This window comes from Python bivittatus, unplaced genomic scaffold, assembly GCF_059951505.1.
Source record: "Python bivittatus isolate LINGU-HERP-01145 unplaced genomic scaffold, Pbiv_v1 ctg000610_np1212, whole genome shotgun sequence".
Taxonomy (NCBI): Eukaryota; Metazoa; Chordata; class Lepidosauria; order Squamata; family Pythonidae; genus Python; species Python bivittatus.
The window spans coordinates 16,812,480-16,839,804 of record NW_028277088.1 but is presented as its reverse complement, the minus strand read 5'-3'; the positions used below and the strand labels follow the sequence as shown (position 1 = coordinate 16,839,804).

Below are 27,325 nucleotides of genomic sequence, written 5' to 3'. Positions count from 1 at the left end.
CTAGGATTGAACCTGGGGCCATTTACCCACCAGCCAGGGGGGAAATGAAGCACATTCTAGTACTGCACAATCAGTAGTGGATGCTGGTGTTGGATTACAACTAGTGAAAATGTACAGGTAGTTGTCAGGCCTAGCCCAAGGAACTCCAGGAGACCATGCAGAATCAATCCAGCAAGGTTTATTAGCTACAACCCCTTAACAAGAATCTTCCCAGAATGAAATCCGTTCCCAGGCTCAGTCAGTTCACACCAATGGAATTTCTTAGGGAGGTGCCAGTCTCCTCTGCTTATCTCTTCCTCGCTCCTCTGGAGATGAGAGCACATTCTTTACTCCCCTCCCACCATTCCAGTCCATCACAGTAGTCCTCGCTTAGCGACCACTCACTCAGCAACCATTCGAAGTTACAACAGCGCTGAACAAATGGTAGTTATGACCAGTCCTCAAAGTTATGGCCATTGCAGTGCCCCTGCGGTCATGTGATCAAAATTTGGTCATTTTGCAGCCTGCCAGCATTTATGACCACAGCATGCACTTCCCCCCACCCACCTAACTCCGCCCCTCTTCTGTGCAGAGGCTTTGGGGAGGCCACTTGAGGACCTCACAAAGGGCCAACAGCTGCCTTGGCCAGGCATGCTTCATCAGCAATGGGAGGAAGAAGACAGTGAAGGTCAGCTAGGGATTGTGGGGGGCAGTAGTGGTAGGCAGCAGCAGCAGAGGGCAGGGCGGCTAAAAGGGCAGAGATGGAGAGGAGATAGGCAGGGGGTGTTAAAGCAGAGGCAAGCACAGCAGGGCAGAAACATGAGGTCCTCGCCTAGCAACAGTGCAGTCCTGACGTAATGACTGCAGTCAGGACTACCGGAACTGCCATCACTAAATGTTATGGTCACATGATGTTTCACCTAATGACCACTTCACTTAGCAATGGAAATTCCAATCCCAATTAGGGTTGTTAAATGAGGACCACCTGCATTGGGTGAATATAGCACAGTCATCATCTCTCAGTCCTGCCTACCACACATGATATTGTTATGGGAGTAAATTTGGGGAAAGAAAGGCTGTAGACTTTACAATGTACTCCACTTTGAGCTCTTGCAGAAAAGGTGGGATATAAATCTAATGAACAAAATTACCTAACAGAAATAAATCATATATTTTGCCATTGCTCTGCAGGCACCAAGCATGCTTCCTTGAACATAGCCAATCAGAATTGCAATTTCTTTGATTGGTCCTGCTCCTCTGATTTTAATTGCAATCTTGCTATGCTGTTCTATAGAAGATGAATCATTTCCCATGATAGGGATTAAATGGAGTCAAAAGATTTATTTGCGTAATATACAGAAAAATAAAATAGGATGACAAGTCAGTGCCCAGGTTCTTACGTAGCTAGGTATTGTGAGAGGAAATTGGCTGTAATGCTGAGAAAAGGGCTTGAAATCAAAGGCAGCTTGATAGAAATAGAGAAAAATGCTTGTCGCCCTCCTCTCTTGGATGTTTCTCAGATGCATCTGGGAGAGCCACATTTTTTGTGACATGGATGGGCATTTAGCCTTATTTAGCAAGGCTGTTCTGTGTTTCTAAAAGACAAAGATGAGCCTTGTGTTGGACATTTTTTAGTTAGCTCTCTATAAGGTCAAATCCCAGATGTATTCCCTGATCCCCAGAGATCCGTAGGGTAGGAAACATGACTATTACATCACACCACATAAAAATAAGCCAGCAGGGTTTTAATATTTGTTGGTTTTCACCCAAATATGAGAACAGACTGAAAAGGGCAAATTGTCTTATGTGGTATTCATTAATTATTTCAGTGACCAGCATATCATTCATTTTGACATGAAAGTACTGTATATGCTTTTTCTAAATATAGGCAATCCCCAGGTTACAGAAGCCTTGACTTACATAAATCTGACTTTATGGAAACGGTGCAAGTGTAGCACGCTTTGGGATTAAAATCATTTAGATTTGGAGCTTTTAAATAATAGTAATAGTAGTAATCATTTATTACATTTATAGGCCACCAACTCCCAGCAACTCTGAGCAGTTTAAAAATTGTTAAAAACATTTAGAACAAGAAAACAACACAAAAAGAAAAAGATGGCAGAGATAACAAACAAAATAACAAATATAGTTATTTTTACTTGTGATTGTTTCTTATGTATTTATTCTTTTTAATAGTTGTATGCCGCCTAGAGTCACTTTTATGTGAGATGGGTGACTATATAAATACATATATACATGCATGCATACATGCATACCCAGATGGGAACAAAGAAAAGGAAGAAAAGGGGCCTCATTCACCCTCACCAAAGGCCTAGGCGAAGAGCCAGGTCTTCAGTGCCCTTCGAAACACCAGTAGAGGATGGGGGCCATTCACATCTCAGGGGGAACCTCGTTCCGGAGGGCAGGTGCTTCCAGGGTCCTGATAGATAGCATGGTTTAATTGAAGAAACCCGGAGCAGGCCAACCCTGCCAGATCGGATCAGCTGGGCAGATGCTATGGGAGACAGGAGGTCCCTCATGTAATCAGACCATAAGAGTCCTATGCCATATAGGGCTTTATAGGTAGTGACCAGCACCTCAAATCCCACCTGGAAGCAAACTGGCAACCAGTGCAGCTCACGAAGCAGAAATGTTACGTGAGCATACCAAGGCATGCCCATCACTGCCCATGCCACTGCATTCTGGACCACTTGAAGTTTCCGGGTGGTCTTCAAGGGCAGCCCCATGTAAAGTGTGTTGCAGTAGTCAAACTGTGAGGTGACTAGGGCATGAGTGACTGTCTGAGGGGCCCACCGATCTAGGAAAGGGCACAACTGGCATACTAGATGAAGCTGTGCAAAGGCTATCACCTTCAGGAGCAGAACCAGCATTTTCAGGGTAGGGAAGTTTAAAATAGGTGTGGTTGTTTTACTTTGCTTTTAATTTTTTTAGTGTGTGTATCAGATGACCAATATTCTTTTTATTTGCTTCTTCAGTTTTCTACCCCAAATCATACCTCTGTTTGAGGCCATATTTGGCAATGCAACGTTTGGTGATCACGAAATACAAATTTGGTGGAAGGGCAGTTTGCCCACACTGTCCAAATGTAAAGGAAAAGGAGATCAGAGATAGGAGATGCCAGACTGCAAGAGATTTTGTTCTCTGAGAAACTGGAATAGGGAGCAGCAATTTAGCTGGACCTTGAGGCCAAGCACAGTTGTTAGAAACAGTACTGAGCCCTGTCTTTTGTATATCTTTTTTTTTTTAAGTGTTGCAGTTGTACACATTGCTTGCCCAGTGGAATGTGTCCTTAGCTCCTTAAGAGAATGAGCTTCTTCTGTCTCCCAGCTCAGAAATGTGACAGCAGCTCTATAAAAAACTTTTCTCATTTTCCCCATGGATTGCTTCCATGCACTGTTTCCTGAACCATTCACAAGCTCTAAGACTGGTTCCTCTTTTATAGTATGTCACAATAGGCCATTTGAAAATTGTACAATACTTTCTAATCAGGGTAAGCCACCTTAGCCACCTATGTAAGGCTTTGGAAATGCAGTTTCACAGAAAACAAGTTGGGAAGGATCTTCAGAACATTGATATACACAATAATATGAAAAGAACAAATGCAGAAGACACACTCCATCTTCACATAACCTGACAAGGATCTGTTTTTTTTCTTCTATTAAGTAAAAAGGAAATAAGGAATTTCTGAGATCATTACTTGGACAACTTGTGTATTCCATTGTTCGCAAGATGCTATTTTTATTTGTGAGAAATGTTTAGTTGCCTTTCAAGCTGCAGCATTTTTGGAAGGCAGCATACTGAAAGCAAAATAATATAAAACCTATAATAATACTCATCGGCATGACAAACGGTGAACCAGAAAAAAGTAAAGACAAACCATTGTGTTCTTTTTTGACTAGTCATCTAAAAAAAGGGCCAATAAGTATGAACAACAAAAACAGACTGAAAAGTATTCTTATTGATATCCTTATCTTCTAAAGACCTCTTGAAAGACAACAGGTAGAGAATTGATACCATCTTTTAGGGGAGGGGCTATTCCACGAACCTAAGTGTATTGTAAATCATGAGAGAGGCAAATACTGAAATAATAAGAGATACTTTCATGATGAAGCCATGATCAGTTGATGTAGCCTTTTTAGTGTTTTTTTGTTTGCTCCCTGTCTAGTCAAGGAAGTGACCCTTTTTAGCAATTCTCCCCCCACCCCTTCTCTCTCTTAGGTAATTTGGCACGCAGCAACCATGCAATAAATTATCAAACATGGAAGCCACAGAATCCAGTCAGCCAAACAAAAGTAAAGGAGTCCCTGGACTGCTATCTAAATCAGGTATTAAAGTAGACATATACTTTAGACAAGTAGACAGTATAAAGACTATACTATTGTTACTCCTTAAAAGGGGGGGGGTCTTGGCTTTGCCCCATCTCATGTATTTTCTTTTTAATTTAGCAGGGTATCTTTGAGTTGTACAATTCATTTTTCCTCTGTAACAGAAAAACCAGCATCTCCCTTCTTTCTGGCTATGATTTTATAATGACTTCAGGGAAAACTAAATTAATTCTCAATTGTTATTTTCTTTAGCTCTCATTCATAGATATTTTTCCTGGTGAGCATGTGCCACTCAATTCACAGAATCTAACTTGCTGGCAAATGTATTGAAAAACAGAAAGTACAAAGATTCTAATTGTAGAACTGACGAGAGCGGGCTCGGTTGAAAGAGCAGCAGTACTATTATTGTTGTTGTAATTAATATTATTATTAGATGTCCTGGCTTTTAATAAATAAGAGCACATTAGGCAAGCTATTTTTCTTTACATTTACGACAAACACCTGTATCAAACTCTGTTCAGCTTTCCCAGGAATACAGTATCATAAATTATTGTATGTTTCTGAGGTAACAGCACCTACAGCTTAGAATGAGTACATGCTGTTTTAACTGGGTTCTTTAAAAGGTCACTTTGTTGGGCAGGTTCAATCATCTTTAACTGTTGTACTGATAAGCAGTGTCATTTTTCTTTCTTGATCATATAGAACGAGCTGGAGGATTCCATGCATCATCCAAGAGAAACAACCAGTATGAAAACACGAACAGTTGCTTCTTATTTCCGAGTAAGGCCTTACTTGTTATTAGGTTTTAACGCATATTGTTTATGCAACGATCCACCCTCCTTACTTTAATTGTATGATTCAAGTTAATTTTCCTTCAAGTCAAGCTCAGCTCTTGGTAACTTGATGGATATGTCCATTCGTTTTCTCAGCATGAATACGGAAGTCCTTAGTTATTGCCACTTTCTGGGAAGATTTTTCAACTTCTCAATGTACCCTTCAGCCCTGGGATATTCTGGTACTAGTTTCCTGTCTCAGTACTAGCTAGATCTCACCATCCTTAGCTTCCTGAAGTAAGCCAAAAACAGCTGGAGGCTGGCCAAGGGAAGTTTAACATGAATGTTTTAGAAGTTTTTTTTAAAAACATGTAAATACTAAGGAAAAATACTTCAATAAATGATAGTGAAAAGCTATTAAATCTGCTATTTTTCAGATTGTTAACTTGAATTTGTGGAGATTCCTTCCATCTAGTATTATTGACATGCATGTGTGCACACGCATACACAGACCAGCTTATTGGAGTGGAAGAGTGAATAGCCTATGGTCAAACAGTGGCATTGGCTCAAGTCAGGCTACCCGGGATGGTACTGTATAGAAACACCGTATGCTTCTTCCCATGCCCTTTTTCTCTGGCAGTAGCAGCACCATCACAGTCACCCTCCAGATACTTGTAAGATGCATTATGAGATAGCCGCTGCAGTTGACTGTACAGGATGTCCAAGACACCTAAGAATAACATCTATAAGATGCCTGCTCTGCAAAGCTGTATGCTATAAATGCAGTGAAGAACTGATCTAGGTGGCCCCCTGGAAGACCACGGATAGGGCTTGGCCAAAATTCACTGCCTGTTCCAATCTGCTGCTTGAAGCAGTTTCTCCACTTGGTACAGCTGGACCTGCTAACTACAGTGGTACCTCTAGTTACGAACACCCCTACTTATGAATTTTTCGAGATACGATCAGCTCCAGCCCCAAAAATTTACCTCAACTTGCGAACTCACCTCAACTTGTGAACCGGATCCGCGGCCATTTTCCACCCATTCCACGTGGTCCGCGGCCATTTTCTGCCCGTGCCACGTGGTCCGCGGCCATTTTTTTGCCCATTCCACGAGGTCCGCACCCGTTTTTCTGCCCTGCCGCGTGGTCCACAGCCATTTTCCGCCCCTGACACATGGTCCGCGGCCATTTTTCCGCCCCTGACATGTGGTCCGTGGCCATTTTTCTGCCCTGCCGCATGGTCCGCGGACGCCAGAACGGATTAACGGTAATTACATTGAACCTTATGGGAAAATTTGCCTTGTGTTGCGACCAATTCGAGTTGCAACCAGAGTCACGGAACGGATTAAATTCGTAACTCGAGGTTCCACTGTACTTGGTGATCTCAGTGGAATTTTGAGAAGAGGACAATTGGGTGAGATGGCTGCAGCAGTCACTGCTATCATCACTAGCTCTAATATGGTGTTACTCAAGGAACTGGGATTAACATAAATGACGTCTGCATCTGTCAGAATATATGCTGTCCAACGTTGGATTCTATATCTTTATTTAAACTTTTAAAAGAGATACCAGCATTAGTTGTGTTTGTCTTTTTGGAATTCACAAATTCCAGCATTTACCTGACAGTTGCTAGAGCATCCATGTGCCCTTCCCCAGTTAATTTGATTTAACTCCAGATTCTTCTAATCGTCACGCTCCAAAATAAAATTCCAACATTTAGCATAGCTTTTATTCAAATAGTATTTCTGGGCCCCACCTAAGCCCATAAACATTCTTGGAAAATGAGCGTAGAACTGACCTTGGCTGAACTCAAATAAACTAAGTAGGATTGGATCTGGATAGGACTTGGATATGAGACCACTAGAAAATCCCAGGGTTATAAACTAGATTGGGAAATAAAACAAATATCCCAGAAAATAACTTTCAAATTACTTCCATATTATTTCAAAGAAAATTACTTGGATCTCTCAATCATCAGAAGTCAAGTTCAATTCAAAGGAGTCTTTCCCTTTGTAGAGTTAAAGTCAGAGAAGTACAATACTGTACTGTACTGTTGTTGTGTTCCATATTATCTTCACATTAATGATATTGCTTATACAGTATGTATCCCTGCCACATATTTTTATCACTTTGTGGTTGGGCTTGATTATGTCAATTATAGCATTTGGTTTGTGATGCCCACTGAAATTGCAATTATGCATTCAAGGAGCATATTCATATGCTTTTTAAATTTACATTTGAACAATGCACTTACAAGAGTATTACATTGTTGCTACCATTTTCTTTTGAGGCACCCTGGTGCTTGCACAATTAGCTTCTCTGTTTTGAATAAGAATTTGCATTGAGCCACTGTGTAGAACACCTGTCTGAATACCATTTTATGCCACAACTGCCATTAATTGCCAAGAGGCAATTACATCTCCCTCTGCTCATTAGGGATACAGAATAGGAAAAGAGGGTGCAAGAGCCCCTATGTGCAATGTATTAGTTTAAGACATCAGCCACAACAAATTTGCTGGGCATCAGAGGTCACCAAGATCTATGTGACTGTAAGCATAAGAGTATGCAATCAAAAAACAGTACCTAAGGTAGACAATTTTATGATCTCCATACAGTCTTAAGCGCCAGAAAAGCGCCAGAAAAGATCTCCATACAGTCTTAAGCGCCAGAAAAGTCACAGTAATGAATACATTACATTAAATAAGCAAGAGCTCATAGACAACCAAACTGAAAATTCCATTCTCATGTGTGTCTTGTATATTCTGCACCTTCAGCCTCTAGGCTCCCCTTTAGGCAAACCTTGCCTAAAGAATCTCGGATTATAAATCACAGTTTAATCCAGCAATAAAACAGTCTGTAGTGCTGCTTTAAACCAGGCACATTTCAAATATTGCCTACAGAAGCTTACCAGTTTTGCAAATATAGTCTCTAAAAGGGTTCCCAATGTTTCTTTCCATCATTTCCATTCAGTACTCATTGATGGATTTGCTGTCTAAAATGGTGGTTGGCCAACCTCATTTTGTTCGCTGTATTAAACCAAACAATGATCGACAGGCAAACAGGTACAACAAAGAAAAAGTATTGGTTCAGTTGCGATACGCTGGAATTCTGGAAACGGCACGGATTCGGCAACAGGGTTATTCTCATCGTATTCTTTTTGCAAACTTCATAAAGCGGTAAGTCCTTTATATAAAGCCAGATCCTCTACTCCTTCTTCCCTCTGTGTTACTGGTTTTTCTCTCTGCTTGTGTTGTTGCCAGGAGAACTATCACCAGCCACAGTTTTCTGCCTCCTTACAGTTAGAAGGATCTCTGTCCTTTTTCACCTGGAAAAGCCAGACAAAACGGGCGCAACAAGTGATTATAAAATTAACCTCAAGGTTTTACAATGGCATTTTTTATTTGTGTGAATAAATCCTCAGAATTATTTGTTTGCTTATCAGATCTATAACCTGCCATAATTATTAAAAAAAGACTTTAGGTTCACAGTAATAAACCAAACACAATAACACAGACCAAAAATATCTTAGAAATACATTTAAAACTCTCAAAAGAATATCTGGCATCAAATCCCAAAAGCCCTCTGGAGAAGCTCTGTTTTCACCTTTTTCCTGAAGGTAGGTAATGCTGGAGACAAAGCAAACTCCTACAAGAGGCCGTTTGCAAGCGCCAGCCCCTTCGTGGAAAAAAATGCTTGTTGGCATTGGGCCCCAAACTCCCAGAAATGGAGGACAACCAGCTGCTTCTCCCGCCATGATCACAATGGTTGGGCCACCTCTAGTGGAGATCTGCAGTCCTGCAGGTAATTGTAGTTAATGGTATGTTGAGGTAGGTGAGGGATGGAGAAATGGATAGACAGATGGACAGAAATATTCAATACTGCTGAAATCCTTTAAAAATCTAAGTACATTGTACAAACTTTAAGATGTTGCACCTTTCAAAACTGATAAAAAGATCAACTTAACATAGGCAGGAAAAAATACAGTGGCCTTCTTGAGAAGGTAGCAGAGCATCATGCATTTGAAAATCTGAAAAATGAGTCAGGTGGAAAATTTGTTACTTCTGTGCTGCACTGAGGTGTCTGTGGCATAGTTTTTCTGAATGGATGGATGAGTTGAAACATAAATTATTCACGGATGCTTTGTGGCTGTTTCTGTTACTGTTCTTGAGTGCGCCCCCGTATTTGATTAGCCTTTTAGCTTAGTATCTAAATATCATGCATATCAACTTGTAGTGGTTGTCCAGTGGATTTCATATCGGTTTATACACAAAAATCAGATAAAAGTTAACTAATCAGCACTAAATAACTTTTGTAAATGCAATAGTAAATAGTTGGACTTTTTTCCTCTCTCTCTTTCTTTCTGCCTCTCTCCCGGACTCTCTCTTTCTCTTGTAGATACTATTTCCTTTGTTACAAATCAAGCAACGAGCCCCCTATAAGTCCTGCTACTTGTACTGCCATCTTGGAAAAAGCCCAGTTGGATAACTGGATGGTTGGGAAAACTAAGGTACTATTTCCACACTCTGCCACTATCCACCTGTAATATTTTCTACAGTGATCCTGCTGAAACAAGTAGGATAATCAAGAATATATTGTGTTGCATTTCTGGAGGCTCACTCACATGCCATCAATAGCTAGGCTTCAACATCCACCAATTTTTTAATTAATCCCCCCCCCCCTTTTTTGGCCTACTCACAACTTACTTAATATAGTTTGATGAGTTCTGGTGAACTCATTAGCTTGCAGTTGGCCTAATAAATATTATTAACCCATATATTTGTGGCTCTGGATTCTGGCTATTTAATACATAATTTCACTGATACTGTTTTTAGAATTCAGTGCAAAGACAGCTTCTGCTTGCTCCACAATTACAATCATCTAACAGGTAAAAACGGTTTTGTCTAGATTTCAATGCCAGATTCAAAATTGCCTGTATTTGACAGGCATTTTACCCACCATAGAATTAGAACTTGTGTTCCCTAGTCATTTTTCATATCTAATCAGCCCTGGCTTCCAGCAGAGCTGGAGGAATGTTTTCTAAGGCAGATCTTCAGTGGCTTCTTAACTAGGGAGCAACCACCTTTGGAAATGTTATCTATGGAATTAAGAAGGTCTTTTTATAATATATAGGTAATCCTCCTCTTTATCTTTAAATCCCTTTTATCAATAGGTTTTTCTGAAGTACTACCATGTAGAGCAGCTAAACTTAATGCGAAAGGAGACAATCAACAGGATTGTTTTGATTCAAGCCTATGTGAGAAAATGGTTTCGTTCAAAGAGATATAAGATGTTGAAGGAGAAAAGGGAAGCAAGTGCAATTAAAATACAATCAGGTAATACAATTTTTTGTGTGTGTCACGTGTATATGTATCTCTATGCATATATACCTACGCAAAAAATAAGATACTCAGATGTAAAACAAAAGAAGCACCCATTTTTACCATTGTTTAATTGTCTGATTAATATATAGTTTTGTTCTTTGTGCTTATATCTTACCTTTTATCTGGAAACTCGAGTCTGCATATATGAAGATTTCCCTTCTTGAAGGGCATCACATGCATGCATCACAGAGCAAACTCTGTGATTTTGTACTTGTATTATAACGTCACATACAAGTACAGAAGGGATAGAGCTTCTGCTGGGAAGTCATGATGCATGTTTTGTCATTTTGATGAAATTTTGGCTTCTGCAGGTTCCCCTCCTTTTCTATACAGAGTCTTGCCTACTCACCCACTTTATTTCCCATTAGAAAGTTGTCTAATATTTTATTGTGGGCATTATTTCTACTAGAGGAGTGCTCTGACAGTGATGCCAAATAAATGAATAAAACTGTAAAACATGAAAGGTCCAAGGTGAGAAAGACTAATTAAGCTGTCTGTTAACCAAACAGCCATAAGATTTTAGCTTAAAAGATGGAGCATCTTGTTTGGGATTTAAGCTCTTCATGCTTACAGTAAATGGCAATTTGATCCTTGAACACATTTCCAGTTTGATCTCTTTTAAACTCTGAATTTTCAATTTTTGGAGGAATGTTGTATTCCTGTTCCTAAATATATATGAAAACTATTCCATTATGTTGAATCAATCTGTGTTTTCTTGACTTGAGCTTGGAACTCTGCATAAAATCTCATTGTGTTTGTTGTCCTAAAGCAGGAGTGGGCAACGTATAGTTCTAGATGTACTTAGGGTCTTAAACCCTAGTTTATTTCTCCCAGTGAGGCCTCTCTAAACCATTTCTTGTTTTCTATCATTAGAGATGTCACAGTTTCACAAATAAAAGGCAGGGCCCCACCTTGAAGTTCTGCTTCAAAAGAAAAAGTTTACCCTGTCTGTCTGTGCAGGCCCACCTACTTTGTTACGTGGCCCAGCCCCTACAGTCCTCATCACCTGCATCCAAACCATTAATTATGCCACAAAGACAACAAAGTTTGCCCCAGAGAATAATCTTTCCTTCACTCCCTTCTTCCTTGTAGATGTGAATATGTAAGTAACCCTGTAGAAAAATGTTATTATAATGGCTTACATTTTTACCTTCTATCTTTAGCTTACAGGGGATATGCCACTCGCAAGGAATATGCAAATGCAAAGAATATAGATGGAATGGATACGTGGATTATCAAGCTCCAGGCAGGTAAGACCTTCCATTGATTTCCTCATACACTTTTAGCATCCAGGTTTACATAGTCAGAATGCATAGCGAGAATTAGAGGGAAATACTGTGTTTTTTCTATTTCTGCTTAATGTGTTTCTGCCTGAGCTGGTGATTACAAGTAGTAGCTGAGAAACAGAAGCCAGGAGTAAAGCCAGATGTCAGAGCCAGTAGTCAGAATCTAGACTTTGAACTAGGATTTTTTTCTTTAAAGTTGCAATCCAAAGAAGAACTTTCCATAGCCTTTCCTGCTGAGGCAATAGGCAGCCTGTATGAGCAGAATCATTGCAGTAACCAGGAACTGTTTCCTGACACTGTGATCCTATCAGCCATCTACAGTGAGCAGTAGTATATTGAATCAAAAGTTGTAACTCCACTCTTGTTTGGGAGCATAATGGTATTCCTTCCTCTCTCTCTCTCTCTCTCTCTCTCTCCCTCCCTGGGGATGATGGATGGGAGGCGGGAGAGAGAGGTTTCCAGATAGGGGAAGTAGACAAAGTGAGTTAAATCCAGTGAGGATTGAGAGCCTGGTGGCTTCAACGAGGAAGGAGTAACAGCACTAGCAAAACCTGGAATATGAGGTGAGACTTTAGGAACCCAAAAGAAAAGTTGGAACAAGAGAAATCAGGAAAGATGAGCAGGGCATAGTCAGACTGAAGCAAAGTGTAAATGCTAGCTTATAAGGAATGGAGGCAAGGCGTTGAAAATCAGAACTGTGACTCATGACCATGCGTTCCTAAGCAAACCTGCTTTTCTGAAATTTGATGGAAGTTGCTCATCCATCACCAAGTATTGTGATGAAATTCAGTTGAAGCCAACTAATACTGTTCAGCTTCTAATAACATAAGCCTATATTTGAAAAGAGAAGAAATTCTCACTAACCTTGGATAGAAATCATGAAAAGCATCCCACATAATACATTAATTGTATAATCTGGTGTTCCCCAAGCTGGTGTCCTCCAGAGGCAGAGTACAATTCTTGTCATCCACAGCCATAGACCCAACTGGCTGGGGTTGGAAGAAGGAGGGTTGATGAGAATGGTCCTCCTATCCAATCTGAAAAGTGCCAGATTAGGGAAAAGTCAAGGGGTTATTTTAAATATGCTGATTTACAACAATAAAATAAGGTTTTATTCTGTAATTTTTATTAGTTACAAGAGGATTCTTAATCCAAAAGGGAACTAAAGAAATAAATGATGCAGCAATAACAATTCAGTCTCACTTCAGAGGATACAGGGAGAGAACAAGTTTCAAAAGAAAAAGGTAGTGTTTTATTTTACTTACGATTATTCTGTTAAATGCCAACTCTTCTGCAATAAATCATAATCTTCTGGATCATGTCAGCCAGCACTGTTCCATGCAGTGTCTCTCAAAGAGAGATCGCATCATATTAAATTTTGTTTTCAAAAGATAACATAGGGAAAGATGCATGTGTTAAAAACTATTGTATGCAAAAAAACTCAATTTGTATTCTTAACATTTTATTCATTAAATGTGATGTGACGGATCTGGATTCTTGTTGGAGTCTGGACTCCATTTAGAATGGAAGCAAATACATTTTTAAAAGTCACTCTTGGATAGTATAGAGATGTTGAGAATTCAGGATACTAAAAAATATGAGAAAGAAAATAGTACTGAATAGCCTTCTTATCTGGTACTCAGTCTGGAGTTCAGGTTACCAAAACAGATGCATTAGTGGAAGAACACCTTTCAAGACCTATTGTTACTGCACTGAATTAGATCACCCTTGGTCTGGTTCAGCAGGGCTCTCCTTAATTTAAGAATTAATTATCTTATTCTCCTCTTCCCAGCAACACAGATGTTGGTGGCCTAGAATCACAAATTGCAACTCAAATGAAGCCTTTGTGCAGTTAGAATGAAGGGACAACTCTGGAGCTGGATTCAGATGGCCTCTCCAAGTTCATCTCTTCATTCACAGCAGAAGATATGGGAGGCAATTTCACAGGATAGGAATTCTCTATCACTGGATGGGCAGATAGCTGAAGGGGAGCGATAAAAGTAAAAGCACCCTTTCGTTTCCACTGTACTTTTAGTGGCACAGTATATGAGAAATAAATGATGCCACTAGCAGTTGCTTGTCAGTGACCATCATAAATCCTGTTATTCAACATTATATACCTTTATTTTGTAAAATAAAGTTATGTGTTGCATGCAAAAAAATAATAATAATTCCCTCCAAAGAAATATTTTGCATTGTTTTCATTTGGGAAAAAAATGTATCATATTGACATTTTAATGCATAAACTATGCCCTAAGGGGTCTTGTAAGGTTACAGTAGCTGTCTCCTGCAATATTCACTAAATATATTACATCTGTTTCAGGGAATCACTTCTCAGGAAGAGACAGGCCGAAATGGCAACAAGCCCAAGAGAAAAAGAAAATCTTCCTGAAGAAGACCAAAACCAGCCCACTTCCCATTGTTTGTCTAAGAAAGTGTCTATCAAAAGCACTGGTGAACCAAGCCAGCAAGGTTCTCAGGAAAGAAGTGATCCAGCTGAGAAAAACCAGGGTCATGTTGCTCCCCAGGAAAGTCATCTGACAAGAGGTTCTCTGAAATATGTCCAGCCAACTCCATGTGAAAACAAAGCCCCTCTAAGAAGTGGGTCTGCAAGAGGCTCTCAGAAACATATTGAAGCCAGCCAGCGAGTCACAGAGGACATTGAGAAGGCAGCCCTAGTCATTCAGAGTATTTATCGAGGGTACCGAACAAGAGACCAGCTCAGAAAAGAAGGGAAGCTATCTTGTGAAAACCAAGGTGATTGTGAGCTTGGGACTTTGTCTGATGACTTGGATCAAGTTCTAATAGATGGTCCGGTGGAGGAGAAAACTAGCTTAGCTGCTTTCTCCAAGCAGGTAAGCATCTTAGAATAACCTTCCCCAAATGGGTTGGGCTGTAGCACCCATTACAACTTCTGGGGATGATCAGAATTGTAGTCCAAAGTATTTGGAGGACCCAAGGTTGGAAAAGAGTGATTAGACAGTAGAAAAGCTGTGCGTGCGTGCGCACTCTCTCTCTCTCTCTTTATGATGTAAAACAATTAGTGCAGTTTGCATTAAAATAGAATTCATTGAAATCAAATGTTGAAAAAGTGTTATAGTTCAGTGTAAGAAAGTTCTCCATAATAGAAGGGGCAGAATTCTCTGTAATAAAAAGCAATGGTTCACACTCTTTTTCAGGGCTGCTTTCTCTCTTTGATTTGCCTTTGGAGGACATATGGTCTGGTTATATGTATATTTGTTTCTCACCTAGATATCAACATTATCAGAAGATTATCTGTCGCTACAGCAGAAGCTGAATGAAATAATTTTGTCCCATCAGCTGAGTCCCATGAAGCTCTCTTCAGACTACTATCCCAACAATCACCTTTCTTCATATGTGTATCAGTCTGGTAACAACCAATCTCATTGTTAAACAAATTAATTTAATGGAATACTCTGCGGCTACAATTGCTTTGTTCATGAATCTGTTATAGTATTACTCTGTAGTCATGCAAGAGATCGAGGTAGGATCATTAGTTTATACTGTTATTACTCTGAATGGTAAAATCAGTGGGGTGTAAGAGTCCAAGGGCCAACTAAGCTAATCAGTTGTCCACCATTTACTTTGAGATCCATGTAAGGTGTATCACAGGTCATGTTTTGCCCTAGAATGGACATGCATTTATAATAGTATTTGCAGAGTCAATAACCTCCTTAAGTTTACCCAAACTTAACTAAAGGATGTTATCAGAAAGTCAACTTCAGTTGATCAAATCTTGGTTTACCCATTTGGTTGCAGTATGGGTAAAAAATACCATTGTTCTGTAATTTTTACTACTATCACCACATTGGTACTTTAAAAAGTACATGTAAAGAATATGATAGCTATCAGTGATCCCAGGAGTGATTTGGCTAAACTCATGGGCAGTTTGCCTTTCACAGAATAAATGTACTTGTGAACAATTAGTTTTCCAGCATGCCTCCATGCCCTTCTAAAACACTCTTTTTAAAAGAAATCGTTATTATTTCCTAGTATTAAACCTTCTGATATGTTACCTTTTAATTTTCTTTATGCTCGTAAAGGGCTTAATCATGCGTGAGTGACAATACAATTGGAGATCTGATAAAAACGGGAAACTGATTTTTTTTTCCATTTTCCTTTTTTGAAATGTCTATAGAGAATTTTCTTTATCTACTGTAGCTAAAGGGTCACAGTCTTAGCAACGATCTTTTCTTAAACTATAACCCTTCAGAAAGTCATTTATATTTTCAAAGAAGATTTGGCTTAATAGTTTTGTAAAATATTATAGACTTTTATTGGAAAAGTGGATTGATCTGGGCATTTCCCACACTGGCATTTGATTTTATCTATTTCTAAAATGTAGCAAAGAAAAATAATAGTATAATTCTGCGTACTATTTGTCTTACAGTATCTGTCATCCTAGAATATCTTAAAGGATTTCGGTTCCCCATATTGCTAGTTCCTTTACTGTGAAGACTTCATTGCAATTAACAAAATGTGCAACAGCTTACATGGAGAAAAATTTTCTAACAAAAATTGAGGCGTTGTGGGTTGATGGTCTCTATGTACAGCCTCTTCTAGATTGAATTCTGCTTCTGGAATAAATGCAAATCTGAGGCTAGAGAGGATTGATATCCAAGGCTTAATTGTTCTCAGTGGCCAGAAGGCCTATTGCCCCCTTCTGCTGGTTTCCTCACAGTGATTGCAGTTAGATACACATATTATGGAGACAGTATTCTATGCACTGGTAATTTTTGGTTTGCAGATTCCTGTAATGTATTGTATATGGATTGCTCTTGAAGATAATTCAAAGGCAAGGGTGCTTTCTAGCCACTTAGTTTTGATGTACAGGATCTAGTTGATTTTTTTTCTAAGTTAGATATCATCTGTATCATTCTGTGCTAAATTGAATAAAATGTACCATTTTTGTATATTTTGTAAAACATACAGTTGTAGGTTGGGGGATGGGCACGTTGGTAAGAAAATTTGTGATAATAATAGTGGGAGGATGCTGGGAAAGGGAGGTAACTGGAAGATGGGGGGGAGTGGTAAGATTAGTGGCAGCAGTGGAAAGACAGGAAAAAGCATCCAAACCAGTTGTTACCTAATTCCATTAATATCCCTGTTCAAAAATTTAAAATGTTGGTTTGTTGCAAACAAATGCAGCCAGGTAGGGTCTCATTTCACAAAACCTTTCTTTGCATACCATCCTGATATATTTGGATGAATTTGAAAATGATTATTATTTTTACAATCATTTAGCTGGCAAATGTAACAGGTCCCTTTAAGGGGAATGCCATTAATACGCCACCCCTCTCCTTATCAAGATACAGACCCTGTTGCTATGAGAGCTTCCAAATGCAAATAGGGTGTCTGTCATGGTACTGGTAACTGGAGCAATTACTGGTTGCGTATCATCAGAGGCAAGTGTTAATGGGTACTCAGTGTTCAATCTCCATCCATGGCAGTTGCAACTTCTGTCTCTATCTCTGTGCTCTTCAGTTGTTTAGTGTCATGTTTCAGCATGACAAAATTGCTTGTTTCAGCTGTTTGCTCTGAACACTCCTCAAATTAAGTTTGAGAACATCCAACCTTGAATATAAGGTACAACCTAAGAATAGCATCATTGTCATTCGATTTGTATATTGTGCTGCACTATGCAAATAGAAAAGGTTTGCAAGTTTTCGATTCAGTGTGTTATTTTCCCCAGACATAATTTTAAAAGCATTCTTGAGATTTTGAACAAACCTTTCAGCCAGTCCGTTTGTAGCTGGATGCTATGGTGCTGATGTAATATATCTAGGAATGTCTGAAATTGTTCAGCTACAATTTGTGGTTTGTTGTTGTTCACTAATTATTCTGAAACCCCAGTTCACACAATACATCTACGTTATGTGTGCCTGTTGTTGAACTCACTGGAAACACCTCTGTCCACTTCAAACATGTATTCACCATAAGTAAAAAATCTGTACCCATAAACAGTCCTGCAATGTCAGCATGATTTTTTTTTCATGGCAAGGAAGCCATGGCTGAAGTGGTGCTCTTTTGGGCATTTTTTGGACATGTTGGCAACCTGAGCAACTCATTACATGCTGTTCACTTTGGTGATTTTTCCTGCCCAACAAACAAAATTGAGCTAATACCCCCTCCTTTCCTACTCCAAGATGTGCAACATGTAGGTCCTCTAGCACTTCAGCACTCAGCTTGGATGTTATGATGATTCTCAGTCCTTATGTAAAGAAACTGCCTGCCAAGTGTAAGTTATTATGGCACTAATAAAACTCCATCAGTTGAGAGTTTATGTATACCAGCCATTCTTGGTTGCTGTGTAGACTTGAGACAAGTCCTTTGTCCTACTTTCACTGAATCATCTCAGCTGTGATGGGGAGACGCTCATTCTCTATGAAAGAAAGTGTGTCAAAAGAATCTCCATCAGATGTTCATTTCTCAGTTTGCTTCCCCTTTATAGGTAAACAAGACAGTCCATCTGCATCTGTAGGATTATGTGTAGTTTTGAATTTTATTGTGTATTTATGTTCACTAAGGAACAAAGCCCAATGCTGTATTCAGGCAGCTGCTGTAAGTAGAATTCCTTTTGGTGAATTTAAGACTGACAATAATAATTGATGAGGGTAGTGATGAGGATAAACTCCCTTCTTTACAAATACTGGCTGAAATGTTTCACTTCCCAAACCAAGCTCAGCACTTCCCTGTCTATATTTGCATAATTTTTCTCTGCTGCTGTGAGTGAGCGTGATGCAGTACCTATCAGGCATTCACTGCTGTCTTTCATGAAGTGTGACATAACCACATCAATGCCATATGGTGAGGCATCTTTAGCCAATTTCACTGCTACGTCCTGGTTGTAATGTGCAAGCACTGGGTCTGATACCACCATTTTCTTGCCACAGTGAAAGCTTGTTTGCACTGCTTTGCCCCCTGCCATGCTCTTCCTGCTTACAGTAAAATGTTCAAGGGATAGGGCACAATGGCTAAATTTGGTAGGAAACTGTTAGAATAATTAACAAATCCTAAAAAGAACTGTATATGTAACACAGCTCGTGGCCTTGAATTTTTTCTGTATGTTTTTGTAGGCCTTGTACATCCATGATGAGTAATATGTAATCCTAGGTTTAAAGAACTCATATTTGTTGCATAGTGTTTTAAGGCCATAGTCTGCCAAACCCTGCAATGCTGTTTTGAGATTTTGTAGGTGCATCATCATTTTCCCCCATGACTAGGATGTAACTTACATATCACTGGATGTCTGGATAGTCTTGTAGCACATTGTCCAGGTCTCTCTGCCAAAGCACTCATACAATGCTACTCCAAAACCAAGTCTGTTATAACCCTTACACTGTAGTAAGAAAAACTAATCTTTTTCCTATGCCATCTGTACTAGGTCTTTTTTCCTAAAATAGTGTCCCTGGGAGCAGAAATATCCTCAATTCTAAGCATTGTAATACTTTCTCAGCCTGTAATAATGTATTAAAGTTGACTTTTACATCACCGCAGATCCTAACTGTTCTGTTCTTTTTACTTATTAGAATGACAGATGTAGCCTATGGGCCCCAGTCAACTTTTGAAATAATACCCTCACTTCCCATCAAATCCAGTTCAGTTTTATGTCTTTTAGTATGGCATATGGATCTGGATGTGCTTTGTGAAACTTGGGTGTAGCATTTGGTTGTAATTATATTTTACATTTGACGTGCTCAAGCATACTCATACCGTCTTTGAACACAAGTACATCATTATCCAATACGTTTTCTACTTCATTTTGGTGTTCTCCATCAAAGGATACCTCACAAGCTGTTGGTGAAACTCCGGCCCAGCAACAGCTTTATCTGCCAATCATGACCGTAGAGTGCTAGTCCATCTGCTTTTACGATGTATAACTTCAGTACAACTTGGTAGTTATTAACTGTTACAGTTACAGGAATCATTTTAATGGAAGACTTTTTTCCTGTATACGTTTTTAATTTTGATGGCTGCACTTGGGCACCTCTGAAATCCTGCTCAAATTTATGCTCCAATATAACTGGTCCAGCAGAAACAGTATCCAACAACATTGATAGAGGTTTGCCATTCGCTTCTTGTGTGAGCCTTATTGCTGGTCTCATTTCATCTTTTATGTTACAAATTTCCAGATTAGCTTATCTCTGTTTCACTTTCCTTATCAAATTCTTCATTTAGGACATGCACTACTACACTGCTTTCTAAGTAATGGGTTAATTGTTTGTCTTTAATAAACAATTTGCCCTTTCCTGAGTGATAGTCTCTTTGGATTTTCTTACTGTTCTGCAGGTTCTTACTGATTTGCAGGTTTCTCCTTTAAATCTACACTGAGCTGGGATGTGTAAGCCTCTGCCACAACGATAGCACAGTTCATGTTGACTTGTTATTGTCTGTCTGCAGTTATGTGTTGGAGCCAGCTTGTACTGGCTCATGAGAGTGGATTGTTAAATTTTCTGGAATTTTGCAAGCCAGTTGAGAGCAGAGCTAAGCCACGATACCTAGCATGATGGTCAGCTGTTCCACAGCTAGCGGTGCGGCAATAGAGCCAACAGAGCCCATTCTTAAACATTTACCAACACATTACTATCTCTCTGAATACTCATGCAGTCTTCTTCACATTTGCTTTTACTCCTCACTGCAGCCCTATGTCTCTGGCAGCCATTTCTATGGAGATGGCAATTTCAAAAGCTGTCTTAAATGTTAAAACTGCCTCTGTTAATCTTTTTGGAATTCCTTTTTTCAGATTTCCAGAGGCTAGCTGGTCATTTAGCCCCTCACCAAATTTGCAATGTTCAGTCAGCTTTTTCTGCTGCTTATGCTGCAACAATCCATCTCCCACTTTTTGCTTCCACTTACAGAATCTGAAACATTCTGCAGTTGGTCATGGTTTGGGTGCCATGTTATCCCTAATTTGCCATATACTCGTTCGGTAAAACTGAGATTTTTGTGGGGTAGTTTAAAGCTTGATTGATTGATTATGTGCCATCAAGTCGTTGTCAACTCTTAGCGACCACACAGATAGGCTTTGTCCATGACAATCCATCCCTGTTCTGGTCTTTTGGGTCTTCCATCAATGCGCCCATCACCCACTGTAACTGAGACCACCCACCTTGCTGCTGGTTGTCCTTCCTTCCACCTTTCCCATCATTAGCTCCAGAGAGCTAGGCCTTCATGTAAGGTGTCCAAAGTAGTTAAAGCTTCTTAGAGATCTGTTTTGCTTCTCATAACACTCAGTAAATCAGGCACCTTTTTTTTCACAACCACCACACTTAGGTTAAAAAAAATTGTTCAAATCTTTTTGAATATGATGTCAAGTCATCTGTGGCACTCTCAGGCACGTTCTTCTTCCCCATAAAGCTAGCCATCCCCCTGTGCTTTCCCATTGTCTCAAGCATTACTCTTTGCTTACTTGTTTACTGCCCTTTCTGCCCCTCTAGAGAAAAGGCTGAGAGCCAGTTTGGTGTAGTGGTTAAGGCATCAGACTAGAAACTGGAGGCTTGAATCTAGTCCCACCTTGTGCAGAAAGCTAGTTGGGTGACCTTGGGCCAGTCACTCTCTCTCAGCCCTAGGAAGGAGGCAATGGCAAATCACTGCCAAATTCTTGCCAAGAAAACTGCAGGGACTAGTCCAGGTAGTCACCAGGAGTCAACACTGACTTGAAGGCACCAAGAGAGAGAGAGAGAGGGAGAGGTTAGGCTTGAGAGGCTATTTTACCATCCCACTGTTGTATCTTTTCTACTGACTAACAGAAACAGGTTTTTGTTCTGTTTTGTTTTGTTTTTGTTTTGTTTTCGTTTTTTTCCTGACTGTAGAAGAGCTCATTAAGAAAGTAAAAATAGAAAATGAATAATCTGATTTAGTGTTAAATATTAAGAAGACAAAGATAACATCAACTATATGCTTAGTGAACTCACGTTGTTGTTTAGTCGTTAAGTCGTGTCCGACTCTTCGTGACCCCATGAACCATATTGCGCCAGGCCTTCCTGTCCTTCACTGCCTCCCTGAGTTTGCTCAGTTTCATGCTCATTGCTTCAGTGATGCTATCTAACCATCTCATCCTCTGCCGTCCTCTTCTCCTTTTGCCTTGAATCTTTCCCAGCATCAGGGTCTTCTCCAAAGAGATCTCTCTTCGCATTAGGTGACCAAAGTATCTGAACTTGAGCTTCATTATCAATCCTTCCAATGAGCAATCAGGGTTGATTTCCTTTAAGATTGACTGGTTTGACCTCCTAGCAGTCCAGGGGACTCTCAAGAGTCTTCTCCAGCATCACAGTTCAAAGACATCAATTCTTCGGCGCTCAGCCTTCTTTATGGTCCAGCTCTCACAGCCATACATTACTACTGGAAAAACCATAGCTTTGACTATGCGGATCTTTGTCGGCAAGGTGACGTCTCTGCTTTTTAATATGCTATCTAGGCTTGCCATAGCTTTCCTCCCAAGGAGCAAGCGTCTTTTAATTTCATGGCTGCAGTCTCCATCTGCGGTGATCTTGGAGCCCAAATAAATGAAGTCTGTTACTGCTTCCATTTCTACCCCTTCTATTTGCCAGGAATTGATGGGTCCAGATGCCATGATCTTAGTTTTTTTAATGTTGAGTTTCAAGCCAGCTTTTGCACTCTCCTCTTTCACCCTCATCAAGAGGCTCTTTAGTTCTTCTTCACTTTCTGCCATTAGGGTGGTATCGTCCGCATATCTGAGGTTGTTGATGATTCTCCCTGCAATCTTAATTCCGGCTTGTGATTCTTCCAGCCTGGCATTTCTCATGATGTACTCTGTTAAATAAGCAGGGTGACAGTATACAGCCTTGTCGTACACCTTTCCCTATTTTGAACCAATTGGTTGTTCCATGACCGGTTCTAACTGTTGCTTCTTGTCCCGCATACAGATTTCTCAGGAGACAGGTAAGGTGGTCTGGTACTCCCATCTCTTTAAGAATTTGCCACAGTTTGTTGTGATTGACACAATCAAAGGCTTTTGCATAGTCAATGAAGCAGAAGTAGATATTTTTCTGGAACTCTCGTGCTTTCTCCATGATCCAGCGAATGTTGGCGATTTGATCTCTAGTTCCTCTGCCTCTTCGAAACCCAGCTTGTACATCCGGTAGTTCTCGGTTCATGTATTGCTGAAGCCTAGCTTGTAGGATTTTGAGCATAACCTTGCTAGCATGTGAAATGAGTGCAATTGTGCAATAGTTTGAGCATTCTTTGGCATTGCCCTTCTTTGGAATTGGAACGTAAACTGACCTTTTCCAATCCCGTGGCCACTGTTGCGTTTTCCAAACTTGCTGGCATATTGAGTGCAGCACTTTAACACCATCATCTTTTAGGATTTTAAATAACTCAGCTGGAATACTGTCATCTCCACTAGCTTTGTTGTTAGCAATGCTTCCTAAGGCCCACTTGACTTCACTCTCTAGGATGTCTGGCTCAAGGTCAGCGACCACACCAGTATGGACATCGGGGACATTAAGATCTTTCTTGTATAGTTCTTCTGTGTATTCTTGCCACCTCTTCTTAATCTCTTCTGCTTCTGTTAGGTCCCTGCCTTTTTTGTCCTTTATCATGCCCATCTTTGCACTAAACGTTCCTTTCATATCTCCAATTTTCTTGTAGAGATCTCTAGTCTTCCCCATTCTATTGTTTTCCTCGATTTCTTTGCATTGTTCATTTAAGAAGGCCTTCTTATCTCTCCTTGCTATTCTCTGGAAATCTGCATTCAGTTGCTTATATCTTTCCCTTTCAAGGAGTAATCAGAATAACAGGCAAGTTTGGCCTTGGAGTACAAAATGAAGCAGGGCAAAGGCTAATAGAGTTCTGTCAAGAGAACAAGCTAGTCATAGCAAACACTCTTTTCCAACAACACAAGAGACGACTCTACACATGGACATCACCAGATGGTCAATACCGAAACCAGATTGATTATATACTTTGCAGCCAAAGATGGAGAAGCTCTATACAGACAGCAAAAACAAGAGCAGGAGCTGACTGTGGCTCAGATCATGAGCTTCTTACTGCAAAATTTAGGCTTAAATTGAAGAATGTAGGGAAAACCACTAGACCACTCAGGTATGACTTAGATCATATTCCTTGTGAGTACACAGTGAAGGTGATGAATAGATTTAGAGGATTAGATTTGGTAGACAGAGTGCCTGAAGAACTATGGACGGAGGTAAGTTCATAGATAACTTTGTTTTCCTAGGCTTGAGAATAGATAAAGATTGACAGTGTGCTGGAGAAATAAAGAGATTAATCTTGGGGAGAAAGGCAATGACAAACTTACACATACTCATAAAGGATATATTTCTATGACAGTGGATCAGAATTTTAAAAGAGTAGTTTTTTTCAGAGATAATCTATGGCTGTGAAAACTGGACATTGAGAAAAACTAGAGAAATAAATCAGATGGCTTCGGATATGGATTTGGAGGCAGCTACTAAAAGTATGATGACCTGCAAAAAGAGCCAATGAATTAGTCCTGGATCAAATAAAGCCTGATTGCTCTTTTGGGCAAGCAGGACTCACAGACTTTGGGCATGGGATGCGAACATATGATGGACTAGGGAAAAAATCTGTTAAGATTGGTAAGAAGAGGAAGACAATAGATAAGGCATAGATTACCAAGGGAAACAGAATGAGATAGCAAGCATTTGTTCATCCTATCAACAAGAGTTGGGTTGACCCAGTAGCACCTAACAAACGACAAAATATATGTTTTTAGGAATGGCAGATGTTAAAAAAAAATGGACAAACCAAGCCCATTCTTGATGTTCTACAAAGAGTGCTCTGGACTGGACCGTGGAGAAATAGAGAGGAAGCGCCAGTTTGAGCTAGTGCAGGGTTTCTCAGCCTCAGCAATTTAAAGATGTATGGACTTCAACTCCCAGAATTCCCCCAGCCAGTATGGGAGTTGAAGTCCACACATCTTAAAATTGCTGAGGTTGAGAAACACTGGTCTAGTGGTTAAGGCACCAAGCTAGAAACCAGGAGACTCTGAGTTCTAGTCCCGCCTAAGGCATGAAAGCCAGCTGAGTGACTTTGGGCTAATCATTCTCTCTCAGCCCAACCCACCTCACAGGGTTGTTGTTGTAGGGGAAATAGGAGGAGGAAGGAGTATTAGGTAAATTCACTGCCTTGAGTTATTTATAAAAATAATGAAGGTGGGATAAAAAATCTGGAAAAAAAAAAAAAGCCCAGTAGAGCTCAGTCAGGAAGAGAGGGAGAGGGCAAATTCAGTATTTCAAACTTTTTTTTTTCTTCTTCCTTAAAGAAAATTGCACCTGCTCCCACTTCTCTCTGCCTACTCCTAAAAGCCTCAGAAAAAATTAAAATGCTGGGTATGATTTTAGCTTTGTTCTACAGTGTTTCTAAGCTCTTTCAATTGTTGAAGGAAAGAAGGAAAGAAAACATGCCAGGGGCACTGAAGGCATCCAAAAGTATGTCAAATGTTCAAGATAGCTGTGATCATACAGTCAAAGCTGTACACTTTTATAACATGTATGAGAACACAAACTTCCAGAGGAACCAAAAATGTATTATAAATCTGTTACTATTTCATAAAATTTAATTAATATTAATTAATGTATCAATTATTGAAGACGTGAATAATAACAAATCTGTTCTAAATGCATCTGATCCCCTAAAGTTGATTGATTGATTGATTGATTGATATCAAGTCATTGTCAACTCCTAGTGACATATACATAGATTTTCTCCATGATGATCTGTCCCTAACCTGGTCCTTCAGGTCTCCTAACAGTGCACTCATTGCCACTGTAACTGAGTCCATCCACATTGCTGCTGGTCATCCTCTTCTTCTCTTTCCTTCCATCTTTCCAAGCATTAAAGCCTTTTCCAGAGAGCTAGGTCTTTGCATAATGCGTCTGCAGTAGGATAATTAACCCAAAGGTTAATGCTGAATATAATATCATGCCAAAATTTATCTTTCAATTTCTTGGCAATTTTCTTTCTTTGCAAAAGAGGCTTCTGTTTTTCTAGTTCATTTACAGTGTGCTTTCAGGTTTTTAAGGAATTTCTTTGCGAAAATGCTTTCTGAGCTTAACCTGGAAGATGACAGAGAATTCTGACATGTTTTCTGTTTTGTGCCTTAGCATTGCTTTGCATTTTTCCTAGCTGCTCCTCCTTCCTAAATTGAAAAAAAAAACATCCACGCTCTGAAGTGTTTTAGTAGTCTCCCTACACATAGCTAGTAACCATGACAGTTGCCTCAATAAGGCCCCCTTAATACAATTCACTGTTAATTGTGGGTAGTCACTGCAGGAAAGGAAAACAATTCCACTGTCCACTTGTGTTCTTCATTCCCAGTTTATCTGCTAGCAGCACCTGGACATGCCCAGGTTTTAACACCCATCTCCTGGGGCTGTATCTGCCTGATCAGGTTTTGTTACAGATAAAAAGGCGTATTGGTCATATTAAGCATAACCCTTTTCTTTACTGATAAAGAAAATAAAATATTGACCCCCAACAATGTTTCAGCTTTCTCAGAAAGATTAGATTAAAGATGTGTCTCTAAGGAGGGGATTAATTTAAAAACAGCACATCATCTTTCATATCCTTTAAAAAGCAATGCTTTTTGAGAAAGAGCATTCACTGTAGTCCCAGTCCTAAAAATGTCATTAATCTGTGAGTGGCAATGACTGCTGATCTTTTGTTTTCCTTTAAATTGGTTAGCCTTCCAATTTCCATAATTACTATAATAGTACAACTGATAATTGTACATGTTTCCTTCAGTTTTATGTGTTTAGTTTGTACAGCTGCAATGGGAGAATCCAAAAAATAGCACCAAACATGCCAAACAGGAATATTTGCCTGCCTTTAGCTATGAATAGACCAATATTATTCATTTTTCACAGCCCGCAATGGCTCTCATGGTTAACTTTTGATTTTAGCTATATTTCCCTTTAGAAGTGATAGTAGTCTGACACATTATAGCAAGGAATGTGAACCATTTTTAAATACAGTAATCATTTGAAAGGAAGCAGGATATTCAGAGAGCTGTTATTCTACACCAGGAATAAGCAATAAGATGTTCCTCAGGGATTGTTACTACAGTAACCATAATCTTCAAAAAAAAATGGGCAGTTATGAGAAATTGTAACCCATCCACATCTGGACAGTTTCCATTTCCCAACCCTGTGCTACCGAGAGAGATGTCCTTCATCATATGAAATTGGTTTGAAGAATCTTAACTTCAGATTAGTGATACACAGAATATTTGAAATGCCGCATTTCAAGAATGAAAAGATCGTTCCAAGATCAGACAGTGGTTTCATATTCAGGGGTTTGTTTTCCTTCGTTTTTGAAATGGGCCGTTTTGATTATCTGGAAGTGCTTTAAGCTCAAACCAGCTCTGGAATAATACTGTTTTAAGTTTGAAACACTTAGAATGACTGGAACAGCCTGTTTCAAACTCAGTTTGAATTTGAAATGTTTTGCATACCTCTAGTTTATGTATGTATTGATAATCTATCTAGATCACTGTCAGTTTGGACCCATCCATTTGTAGTTAGATACAAACCACG

General features: G+C 39.6%; 1 protein-coding gene across 1 annotated transcript in view; it reads left to right on the top strand.

Annotated features, from left to right (window-relative positions):
* Positions 1-27,325, top strand: part of MYO3A (myosin IIIA) — a 103,532-nt gene that overhangs the window by 62,465 nt on the left and 13,742 nt on the right. The window contains exons 24-32 of the mRNA XM_088150447.1: positions 4,219-4,325; positions 5,028-5,105; positions 8,069-8,274; positions 9,494-9,605; positions 10,269-10,431; positions 11,643-11,729; positions 12,898-13,009; positions 14,089-14,620; positions 15,018-15,156. Of these exons, the coding sequence (XP_088006573.1) occupies positions 4,219-4,325; positions 5,028-5,105; positions 8,069-8,274; positions 9,494-9,605; positions 10,269-10,431; positions 11,643-11,729; positions 12,898-13,009; positions 14,089-14,620; positions 15,018-15,156 (1,536 nt within the window). The remainder of the gene's footprint in view (positions 1-4,218; positions 4,326-5,027; positions 5,106-8,068; positions 8,275-9,493; positions 9,606-10,268; positions 10,432-11,642; positions 11,730-12,897; positions 13,010-14,088; positions 14,621-15,017; positions 15,157-27,325) is intronic.